General features: G+C 35.7%; 1 protein-coding gene across 1 annotated transcript in view; it reads left to right on the forward strand.

Moving 5' to 3' along the window:
- Positions 1-12,986, forward strand: part of LOC150098853 (trypsin-1-like) — a 42,578-nt gene that overhangs the window by 2,296 nt on the left and 27,296 nt on the right. The window contains exons 2-3 of the mRNA XM_090405765.1: positions 6,097-6,230; positions 10,289-10,392. Of these exons, the coding sequence (XP_090261891.1) occupies positions 6,097-6,230; positions 10,289-10,392 (238 nt within the window). The remainder of the gene's footprint in view (positions 1-6,096; positions 6,231-10,288; positions 10,393-12,986) is intronic.

Genomic DNA, 12,986 nt, shown 5'->3' on the forward strand with positions numbered 1-12,986 from the left:
TACGACCTGATTAATCTGTCTCTGAAGATATCTACCCATACGATGATCTCTGGGATTACATGGATCGAGAGATCCAGAGTTTTAATCCTCCATACCGAAAATTTGGTGATATAATGACGATGTGGTACACTATACCTCCTAGAGAGTCTATGCAACACCGGGTAGCGTCAGTTCTGGCAACAATTTGGGGAAGGGGAAAAGCTACGAACTATTAGTATGATGGTCATAATAATAGATAGTGTATATCCATACACCGAAAATCATTCACGGTTGAAATGTAGATATTCAGTCTTTTTAGAAGAGAGAGAGACCGATATCATGAATGCTACAATTGCAATAAATTTATACGTTATTCAAAGAACTCTGTTGACTAGTGATATCTGTCTGAAAATCTGAAAACTGTGTCAAAAGATACGAGTATCTTTTGACAGACCAATTACATGCCCTCCTAGTCACCTGAGCTAAATTCCGATTAGTTTGAGCTTATGTACTAGAGACATATAATTTGCTTTATCTAATTTTGCCACTATAAATGATTCGACCAAAATCAAAATTCTAAAACTCAACGTTTACTAGAGATCATAAAAACAAATACTATAAAATTCTACTAGGGACGGAATTATTGATATCAATTCAAATGTCAGGCCAAATTTCATAAATACAAATGCACGAAAAACATCAAAATGAACCACGTGGACAATGTGCCTCCTAAATTCAAAATTTGATTAAATGCGATCCCTCTGATAAGTTAGAATATATAATTTCAACCCATTTTGTCCATTTGTCTCTTATAAATGCTGTAATTAAAACAAAACTGAAGTAGATCGACTAATTTTTGTAAAGATTCCAAATATCAAATTTGAATAAAATCAGTCCATCCAAAATCTTGGAATAACTTGCGCATGGAGAGCTGGAAACCGAACAACTCTTATAAATGCTTACGCATTTTTCGAAATGCACTTAAAATTAAGGTATGTTTCTTAACTGCCTTATTTTATAGTGATATCATTCATTACCATAACCCAAATTGAATCAAGATCGTTATCGATACAAACATTATAAACATACGTTTATTTTGAATAATTCTGCAAATAAAATTGTTATTTATTTATTGATTGTATGGGTACAGATTAGGAGTTAAAATAGTTCAATTGAGACTACTCGGAAACTTTTAACAGTGAGCCAAAGTTTCTTAAAATTTAAAGCCAGGAAGGAGTTATTATTATTTCGAATTATTTGCCAGTGAAAACGTTTCAATTACTAGAAATAAATAAATAAAACTTACAAAGTAAAAACAAAAATATAACAGTGAGCAAAAAGAAAGATTCTTTTATCTAGGAGTCTTGAATTCACGGCACATTCCTCAGCAAAAATAAAGTATTTGGGCTTCACGTTACACCAAGTTATCGTTAAAAGTATTTCCTTTTATAAATGTTTACATCTTCTGCTTCTTCTTTATAGTGCTTTTATCCCGGAGGTGCATGGTCTGCTATTACATACTACTATTGAATGCGATCTTGAATGCGGTATTACATACATACTACTATTGAATGCGGTATTACATACCAAGTTATCGTTAAAAGTATTTCCTTTTATAAATGTTTACATCTTCTGCTTCTTCTTTATAGTGCTTTTATCCCGGAGGTGCATGGTCTGCTATTACATACTACTACTTTAAGCAACCCCACCCAGCCTGTCGCTGAGCGTGGTGCTGGGGAGAGGGATGTATTTTACGTCTGTATGTGTTCACGGGGGCCGGTTTGCCTGTTCTGGGTTTCCAAGTGAAAAAACCTCCCATATCCGTATGAGACCGACTAACTCACCTTTAGTCAAAAGAGACCAGATAAAGGTTCGTCACATCTTGGACGGGAATCGAACCCAGGTCTTTCCCAAGGGTCGGATAGGATCTATACCGACTGAGCTACGGAGACGGCATTTATAAATGTTTACATACAAGTTGAAATTTCTCGGAGGAAAATTTTCAATTGTCTTCATTTCCGTTGTTTTTTCAAAGTCGAGTTCATTGAAAAACTAACTTTATTACGTTATTCAATAAGCTTGAGTGAGTCTTTTTTGAAAATCCGACGCGCTCATCAAAATTTATTAGTTAAACTTCGATCTGTTTCTGGCTCGTGTATTTTAAATAGATAATTTTATTCCGGCTATTTTTCACTAAACATGATCCGATTGAAAGCAAAACTGAAATGACAAGACTCATTTAAAGAGATATTAAATACCAAATTTTATTAAATTTGGCCGACTATTCATGTCAGTTGTCAATAAAAGTCCTATTAAAACCACGACTGAAATATGATATTTTAATGGATTTAGGCTAAATCCCAAATTTTATTGAATGCATTTCATCCTGAGCGGAGTTATTGCAATATACAGGGTGTTCGGGATAAATTTGACATATTTATAATTAATTATATTTTTCCGTAAGTTACATGTATTAACACACACTTCTCTTCATTTAAAAGTTTGGACCCTTCTTCATTCATATACAAGATGTCAGAAAGGATGGATAGCTGGAACCCACCTGAATCATGGAAGAGAATAACTTGTATCATGATGATTCGTGCCCGCCATCAAAATAAGGATATTACGACTGCTGCCCAATGCTCCCTGAATACAGTAAAAACAATCAGGCATGAACTAGAGACTTGCAATGGTGACTACGAGGATGTAGCAAGAAGAAAGATCCCTAGCAGACGATCTGATTGCGTTCGTACAGCAGAATTCCTCGCAAATCTGCAGGAACAGGTGTTGAAGAACCCTGGCATTGGAATTCGGGCTTTGTTCGTGGAGTTGCTAACTGTAGTCAAGCCCTGGATAACAAGGGTAGCCAATGGTAGGCCGTATGTATGGCAGCAGGATTCGGCCCCTTGCCACACTTCTGGGAAAAGTCAAAAATGGTTGTCTGAAAATTTCTACGACTTCACCAGTCCAAATGTTTGGCCTCCAAACTCCCCAGACCTTAACCCCATGGATTATTTTGTATGGGGCGCAGTTGAAAAAGACACCAATCGCACTTCCAGTAATACAAAAGCCCAGTTAATGGATAAAATTAAAACAGTTTTTGCGGCCCTTCCCAGGGAGACTGTAGCATCAGCTTGTTCGAGGTTCCGAAGCAGAATTGAAGCTGTGATCGATGCTAATGGTGGTTATTTTGAGTAAATCTTGTTGATAGTATTGTAATTAACTCTGCCTGTAATGTTTTTTTGTCAATTCATTAAATTTAATAGATACAAAGAAGATTTTCTTTTTCCTTACGAAACTGTCAAATTTATCCCGAACACCCTGTACGTATAATCCCAATACTTTTTTTCCCTTTGTGATTCTACAACAATCACATTGGATATTTTTCCCCTCTTTTGTAAATAGCTCAACAAATTTTTATAGAAATTCCAAATACAAATCTTGAGAGTAAATTCCTTTCATCTGGAGTCATTCAATAACTTGCTTAAGAATGGACAGAAATTTTAGGTGCTTGCTTGTTTGCGCACCTGGCATCTACAAAAGTATCGTCTTTGTTATGGAGGTTGCACAAAATTAGGCTAATATATTAGAATAAGCACTTCATGTTCTAATCCCGGATTCGAATCCCATGTAAGACTCGAAGAACCTTTATCAGGTATTTTCAACAGAAGGTGAGTCAGCCAGTCTCGTACGGTGGTGGTGAGGTTTTTTTCTCTAAGGAAACGTTTTACATCCCGTAACCCCGTGACCACACATAATTATAAACAAGAAAATACTTATTGGTCAAGGAACGCAACGGGAAACCACCTCGTTTAGTTATGATTATCTAGTGAAGAAGCATCGCTATCCACCAACCTCGCAGGCTTAGAGGAGAAGATAATTATCAGGGTAAGAGACAAAATTAAATGCACAGAAAAATTAACATGTAGAAATGCAAAATGCAGCTACCGATAATGAAACAATGACTTTTATTCTCGTGTGTTGGAAATGTATCATCGACTCGCTTTCATTGCTTCTCTTATGGCTTGGTAGTGATTTTTGAAATGGTTGAGATCATCTGGAGTAGTTTCTGATTAGGAATTTTCGCATATAGTGCAGAATTTAAGTCCTAATTCTTATTTAAGATTTGAGAGATTGTTATCTTGGATTATAACAGAGGCACTTATGACTATGAGGCCATTGAATTATGTATATTAACTGCGTGTGTTCTTCTAGGCAGTTTGCATACTTTATGGTAAAACCTACCAGCAGCTGAGATTGGCTAACTCACCTTCAGATGAAAAGCTCTTATAAAGGTTCATTGTCTTCTAAACGGGATTCGAACCCAGGTTTATTTAGAATTCATGAGCCAATAATTTTATAAGATTCTGTAGCCATTGACCAACACATTAAACAGTTGGGGATGTGAAATGCAATTAGACGAGATTCTTTCTCTCTCTCTCTCTTACAAACCATGTAGCGATGTTCGTCCTCATTTTTTTACAAGGCACTGTAGCCAAGGAACTGTTCATGGAATAGTTGGTCGATATGACATGCAGTCAGACGAGATTGTTTCCCTTTCTTCTGAACTATGCGTATGATGTTCATCCTCACAAAGTGCGTATTCCCCTATATTACATATTTAAGCATGTTACTTTTTCTTTGCATTTATTTAATTGTGTATGTTACGATACTAAAGTTACTCGATATAAGCAGTGAAAAATATTGAGGGTATTACTGTATTAAATCATATCAACTTTAACTATATTACGATTATTACTGCTCGGTAACTGAATAAATAGTTTACTAAATATGCATGATCAAAAACTAGTTATGAATAGATGAAGACAGGAAGCAATTGGTATATTAAATTATTATTACTACTGAAGAAAATTATAACATTCAGTAGTACGCACAGCGACAAGAAAACCTATAAAAGGTGTTGGTGTTTCTGTTCTCTTCTGATTTGGGTCATTTTATGGCGAGTAAGTAAATATTTCTTATCAGAAAAATATGGAGTGAACAGATTATGGAGAAATCTGTAATGTTTTAAGAAGATGTGTATGAGAATAATATTGAGAAAAAATTCATTTTAAGAAGCAAAATGGAATTAAGATTATTCAATACTTTCATAAAGTATATTTAGTAAACACTATACAGCATATTCCTTTAAGAAAAACTGTAGTTTCATAATTTTGTGATAAATGTAAGAAAATATATCCTGATGATAAATGTGAAAAGTTATAATGTGAACCCGATATCTTGTTTCTCGTTATCTGGTAAATAAGAAACAGGATATTGGAATATGAGATTTCTCCAAAGATCATTGTAAATGATCTCTGGAGAAATCTCAAATCAGAGATTTCTCCCTTCATTGTAAATGAGAGAACACGCACTTTTTTATTTTTTTATTTTCGCAAAAAGAAGTGAAGCTTTAATGTTTTTCAGCTTTAAATAAATAGAAGGCGGTGGTCTCGCACCGGTGATGAAAATCATCTACCATTTAAAGTCATTAATAACACATTCATGATTTGTATTCTACTTAGTCAGTAGAATACAAAATATAGATGCTGCTGGGAATCTTTGCTTTGCATCCGGTCAATAAGACCAGCTAAATCAGTGAATAATATCATGAATAATATTTGGTCGATAATGCGCGTTATTAATATCAACATTGTCGGATTTTCAGAAAACTGTCGTGCAATGTATTTTTCACTTGGGGAGTAAATAAAGCAATAAAACTCTAAATTTAAAATAATAAGGGAAGACGTTAAACCTCTGAAAACTCGATATTTTTCATTTATGTAAAACATCAAGATGTCAGAGCATTCACGTATCGTCTTAAGCAATAGTACAAACAACTGTAGCTCTTTATTTGAAATTTCTTTTCACGCACGCGTCCGCACAACAAATATTAGGAACTATTATAAGGATGAGTTAGTCTGTCGTAGGTGAATGTACGTGAAAACTTTCTCAGGAAAATCGCCCCTGACACGAAGACAGATATAGCGACAGCTCATAGTCTTAGTTGTCTCAAACCTATTCCGAAACAATGTAACCAAGATTGAATGAAACAGGTAATATAATTACGCTCAGTACATTATTACGTTCTTTATTAAATTCTATAAAATCTTTTAGGTTTAGCAGTGTGTTCGCTCGAGGGTTCAGAAACTAGTAGCAGAAACGAAACCTGTGGTATAAGCAAAGCAGTATATTACAATGATCGAATCGTAGGAGGAAGAGATTCCCTGGATGGCGAATTTCCTTGGCAGGTAACAAGATTTATCTTACTATCCAGAAAAAATCCAAAACCTTTTATTACATAAAGAGATATGATATTAATAATAGCATACATGGAATATGACTTAAATTAAATCATATTGTTAGAAAAGTTCTATAAAATATGCATGAACAGAGAATTTTGTTATGCGACATCTAGAATAATGTCACATCACAAAAAAGATCCAAAGAAACCAAACATTATCATAAAATAATTCTGAATTTTAATAAATAAAAACGCGCAGTTCGTTAATACGTTTTAGAAATATTATAAATCAGAACCATACGTAATGTTTCTAAAACATCAGAATTCAAAACAAACATCAGAAAAACTATTCAAATATTGTTCTGAATCAATTCTCTGATTTCAGAATACGATAAATTATGTATAAGTGTCGAAGTTACAAAATCTGAGAAACTTGGTCTCCACTCTTCAATATAATATTTTGTAAGAGAATGCTAAATAATGCCATTGTTTGTGAAATCTCACTTTTTAGCTGTGTTCTAATCATTCCAACACACATTTGTTCTTTAAACGAATAACAGAAAAATTGTCACCACAGTAACTTTTTTTATAAATTTATCACAGAATATCAAAATATGTTTTTTTTTTATTGATGTGTATCAAGTTTCAGATGGGTGCTGGAAGAAAATTATTCTGTTTTTGTTGCATTAAGATAAGCCATATTATCAAATTATTGTTTTTCCATCACAGTCATCTGCAAGAACATAATCATTCACTGAAAAGTGGACAATTGTATTTTGTAAATGACTGAGCGATCGCTGTGCCCTGATAGGCAAACAAGAATTTATAGAATGAACTCACAGATACTATCATCATTAGCAACTATCCAAGGAGTCTTGATAGATGTATAAATTCCAGTAAAAATATTCATGGAAACCTCTGAAAGTTTATTTGCAGTTGAAGATGGGTGTGAACACAGTGTACTTAGAAAATCGGTGCATATTTGGATAGAAACATTTTACACCATATCAAATATCTACTGAAAAGCGATAGCTTTCTAAAACCGTACTAGTGCATTGATGTCCCTGTGTCACCATTTTAGTTCACTGAAAAAGCAAATGAGCATGCAAGGAAAGTATACGTATCTCCACACTAGTATGACAATCATTCAGGAAGCCACGTCAGCACAGGAACGTTTTTCTTTAGCTATTAAGATCTAATGTGGATTTGACTATCAAATAACGACGCCATTAGATCTTGACAGTGCCAGTCAAGAAAAAGGTGTATTTAAACTGTGTTTTTAAAAGATGTGTTTAAACAGAGTTTTGGAACGCCGACTTCTTCAGGTGTGTAAATAATAACAAAAAAATGGAAAAATAACAAAGTTAAAAACATGGACTTCTCAAATTAACAAAATAGGAATGGCAGCAGTCATATCTGAACTGGTGTCCGCGTGGCAGGACTAGCGTGAGTTGTAAGTGAGTGGCAACTGATTCGAGAGCGGCAGAACTCAATCACTGCGGTGTGGGCGTCAGGCAAACTGTATCTTAAATTGTTGTTTATGTGTGATGAGTCGAGAACTATCTCTTTTGATTCTACGATATGTCTCTCGAGTTCGTCACTGCATTTATAGATATTGGTAGTAAGATTCCAGTCTATCTGGTGTTGAAGCTCTTCTAGATTAGAGTTAGCAGAGAAAAGAACATGACTGGAGAGTGCGCTTTCACGGGTTCTTTTGTAAGAGATGTCACGCTGTTGTTCCTCAAGACGTAGTGAAATAGACTTATCAGTCTGTCCATAATAAGGTTTACCGCAGTTGCAGACGACTTTATAAACTCCTGAAAACTGAAGCTGGTTGTGTTTTATTTTGGGGCGACTCAGAAAAGAACGAAGCTTTGGTAGGGTGGTGAAGTAGGTTTTAATGTTGAATTTCTTCATTATTTTGGGCAGTTTTGGAGACATAGAGCTTACGAACGGCAATTGGATGTGAGTAATAGGATTGGAGTTATCTTCTTGTCGAGGTTGGATACGTGGATGTAGATATTTAGTGATGCTTCGAGAAGAACAGCCGTTGTTCAAGATGCTTTTTAGATGGTTTAGTTCTGTTTGAAGGTCTTCTTCATCCCATCGAGCAAGATCTCTTGCTCGATGGGCTAGAGTTGAAATAATGCCAAACTTCTGTGGCAGGAAGTGATGAGAAGAGGCATGCGAGTATCTATCTGTGTGAGTAGTTTTTCGAAAAATCGAAAATTTAAGACAATCAGCCATTTCTAGTGATCTTCAAGTCCAAAAATGCGAGGACGCCGTTCATCTCTAGTTCTGACGTGAATTTAGTGTTCTGGTGTTGATTATTTAAATGATCTAGGAGGGTTTGTGGCTCCTCTAGACCATATTCCTAGATAAGGCAGATGTCATCCATGTATCTCAGCCACAGTTTAGGTTTCAATGCTGCGTCTGAAATAGCTCTTTCTTCAAAGTCTTCTAGGAAAATATGGCCAACACCGGAGATAATGGGCTGCCCATAGCTAAGCCGCTGGTTTGTTTATATATTTTCTCTTCAAAAGAGAAATAGCCGGAGTTTATTCAGTGCGTTAATAGAGCAAATATTTTCTTGCTCTATTAACGCACTGATATTTTGCTGGAAACTTTGTTTTAAGTAGACTGAGTACTTCTTCTGTTGGCACATTTGTAAAACGAGAGACAATGTCAAAACTAACCATTCTTTCAGAATCCTCGAGTTTTAATTTTTTCGTCTTCGAAATGAAATCTTCAGAGTTTTCAATATAAGAGGAGGAATTACCAATGAGATGTTTTAAGGAAACGGGAAGGTATTTAGACAGGCTGTAAGTAGGTGAGTCAATACCTTCCACTATTGGTCTTAAAGGTGTGTCTGCCTTGTGGATCTTCGGAAGGCCGCACAAACGGGGAATAAGGGGATGGAGAGAGCGGAGAGATAGTCTGGTGTATCTAGGAATTTCTGAAGTAGATCTGAGAAGGTTGTTGGTACGTTATGAATCTCCCTTGTAGGGTCAAGGGAGCTTCATAACCTACTCTAATATCTGATATCTGATATCAGAGTAGGTATCAGATATTAATAAACCGTTGACCTTGGAACGGTAATCAGATCTGTTTAAGACTACAGTTGCATTCCCTTTGTCTGCAGGTAGGATAATGATATCGTTGTTATTACGAAGATGGTGGATAGCTCTTCTTTCAGCCAAGGATAAATTATCTACAAGACGATGACGACTGTTGTTTATGGTAAAAATAGCTTCAATTCTGAGTAGGTTCGCTGTTTGTTTGGGTAAATGTGAGGCAGTCTTTTCTACTTTGGTTAGAGAGAGTTCCTTAGGAATGGAAGTGGGGGAAGGGACGAAGTTCAGCCCTTTCGAAAGAACGCTTATTTCTGTTGAAGAAAGGGTATGTGAGGATTTGTTAATCACAACATTTTCCAGGTTTTGTAAACCAATAGGAGATTGACGACTTTGTTCCTGTCTGAGTCGACTGAATTTTCTGATGAGAGTTAATTTATTGATGTGTTGGGATCTAGAAGCACGGTGTGAGCTGATGTTTTTAACCTCATTCCAAGCACTGTTGTCTAAGGGTGAACTCAGGTTATTTTCCAAAGCATCTCTTTTAGAGAAGACTGAAGCTAAAGTAAATTTAGTGTCTGCAATCCTTTCATTTAACAGATCTAGTTTAGCTTTACGGTAGATATTATGTGCACGTTTTGTGCGAATAGATTCTTTAAAATCTAAGAACTTAGGGATAACAGAGTGGGACTTGCATCTTTTTAAAAAAACTAACCTATTTATGAAAAGTCCAATCTTTTCCAGAATATTTTGATATTCCTTGATGCGTTGTAGAAGTCGGAGTTCCGACGAAACTAGTCGTGTTATATTAAAGTTTTCTTACCTTTCTCGGCGTTCTTAGTGAGTATAATTATTAATTTTTAAATATGTCTACAAGCTGAGTCAATACTAGTCACAATATATATATATTAGAATTTCCATGTTCATTTAAAAGACATACTTGCAGGATGTCCGCTAACTTAAATGTGTAACAAAGTATTAATTACTCTTACAGTGCTCTCTACAAGGACGACTGCTTTTAAATCCTTTCAAACATGTATGTGGTGCTTCTCTAATAAATAAAAACTGGGCTGTAACCGCTGCACATTGTGTTGTTGGGTAAGTGAAGATTAAATATTCATCACTGTAATTAAACAAAACTTAAAACTACAGTTATCAAAATTTAGCAACCCAAGGACTGGTATGTTTCATTTAAATTTTTTTCACTCACGTCCCCCCACCACTTCCTTCCCTGTCTAATTTAATTTAGCGATTTTTTTTTATCAGTACGATTTGAAACTTTATTATTATTCGAAACTTACTATTTTAGCATTATCATATTACTAATTAATTATTTATAAACTAATTTACTAATTTACAAAAAAATTACAAATTAGCAAATCTAAGTTCACGATAGGCAAAATTATTCAATAATTTAAATAACAGTAAAATTTTATTTATTTATTTTTGAATTTCCACTTCATCATACAGTGTGATCCAAAAGTCGCACAGATCAAAGTTGAAGCTAATCTGCATCGAAGTGTTTTAATTCTAATCATTCGTTTCGCCTATAGATGGGATTCTATGACTATTGGCACGTGTTGGGTGTTGGGCGTCCATTGCGTAGTTTTGTTTACGAGGAAAGTGAAATGATACTTTCCCAGAAGTAACGAGTTGTTATTTTGGAATGTTATTTGGCCTGTCGTTCTTACGCAAATGTTGTAGAGAAGTTTCGTCAGAAGTATCCCGACTCTGATGTTCCTCAAAATTCGACAATGGGGAAATGGATCAAGTGCAGACAAAGAGCTGCATGGAAGATCTTCCATTCTGACTGAGGCTAAAGCGACTGCTACACGACGTGTTGTAACGTCTGCACAGACAGGTATGGCAGTACTTTGGAGATTCACCAAACAATTAAAGCTTCGTCCATACCGTCTTCACTCAGTTCAGAAATTGAAACTACTGGATAAGGAAAAAACGTGTTGTGTAGTGTAGGTAGTTTCGATCTTTTGTTGAAGAAAATGTAGTTCACGAACTGGACAATGTTTTCTTTAGTGATGAAAGGGGTTCCACCTAAGTGCATACGTCAACAGCCAATAGAATTTGGTCTTCGGAAAATCATGTTTTCCATGAAACGCCTTTGCATTCTCTGAAATTAGGAGTATGGTGTGCAGTATCATGCTGTCGCATTGTCGTACCCATTTTCTTTGAGATGACATTGAACAATGCGCTGCATCAAGGCATCATCATCACCCAGTTCGTGGCTCTCCTTGAGATTAAAGAACATGATTGCTGTTTTCAGCAGGACAGTGCCACTTGCCATACATCAAATGAAACAATGCAATTTTTGCAAGAGTTTTTTTTTTTTTTTTGGTTTCCTCTTGTCACATTCAGATTTCTTCATATGGAGATGTATAAAAATAATACATACACAACTGATAAAATTGAAGACGAACATCACTGAAGCAATCAAAGCAGTCAGTAATTCCATGCTTTGAATGTATCATTTACTCTTGCAGTGCTCTCTACAGGTACATTATTAATTAAAACAAATGGTTAATAAATATCCATTATTGTTTCGTAATCCAAGTGTCAAAACAATGTTCAACTTTTTTGAAAGTAAGTTGAATATTATTTAACCGAGAACAGAAAGTGACCTCAAGTTCACGGGAACACAACTCCAACACGAGAAACGCCTTGTTGTTGCATGGTTTTCTTTACGAGTCAACTGCAGTTTAGTAGGCCGGGTTTTTTTTTATTTTTTTAAATTTTTTTTTGTAACTCTTGAGAAGAATAACATATTTCTTTATAAACCAGTATGGTTTATAAACAAGCATGCCACTTGTTTATAATGCATGTACTGAAGCACCCGTTTTAAAGGATAGGAAAAATCGGGGAGAAAACTACTTTCTTTGTTTAACGTCAGTAAACTCAACCCTGCTGGTAAAAGAGGCCTAATAAAGATTCATCAGTCCGTGAAGGATTTCATTTTCATTATTTGCTTCCTAGATTCTCGCAAGGAATCTAGGAAGCAAAGAACCTTCTTATATAAGGAAATTTTAACTGAAGACGAGTTAGCTGCCTTTCATCTGGGGATGACAAGATTCTCTACTCCCGAAAGCTCGTTTTTTTAAGCTATTTTATGACATTAATAAGCCGGTGCTAGCCTCTCTCTCCGTGCGGTTAGCCTAGTGGCTGTGCGCTTCGCAACCATATGCCTGGGGAAGGAGTGTCCTAGGTTCGATTCTCCGTCGGAGACGTGAGGAACTCAAATATCTTCCTCAGCCATAACCAAGTTAGCCGGTCTTAGGCGCGGGCAGGACGGTTTTTTTCCCAGTTTATCGTGGGGTTTTTCCAAAGCAGGCAAACCGGCCCAGTCAACACACGCTTCAATAGACATGGAATACTTCCAGGAATAAGGAGCAACCAACCAACCTATTCCGCGGGATTATCGGTTACGGAAGCTAACGCGGTAAAATGTGTAGGCCTGCGAGAAAGATAAAAAAAAACATACGATAAAAAAAAGAAGTCTCTCTCTCTCTCTCTCACACACACACACACACACACACACACACGGCAAGGAAAATCATCGTCGACTTAAAGATTTTCACAAACATCCATACACAGTGTAATTCGAACCCAGTTTGTATAGGAGAGAATCTGTCCACAATCTATTTACAATAAATAGATTGTAAATAAAATTAATTCAATGT

Source organism: Typopeltis vanoorti, chromosome 15 (assembly GCF_054136105.1).
Source record: "Typopeltis vanoorti isolate ZY-2024b chromosome 15, IOZ_Tvanoo_1.0, whole genome shotgun sequence".
Classification (NCBI taxonomy): domain Eukaryota; kingdom Metazoa; phylum Arthropoda; class Arachnida; order Uropygi; family Thelyphonidae; genus Typopeltis; species Typopeltis vanoorti.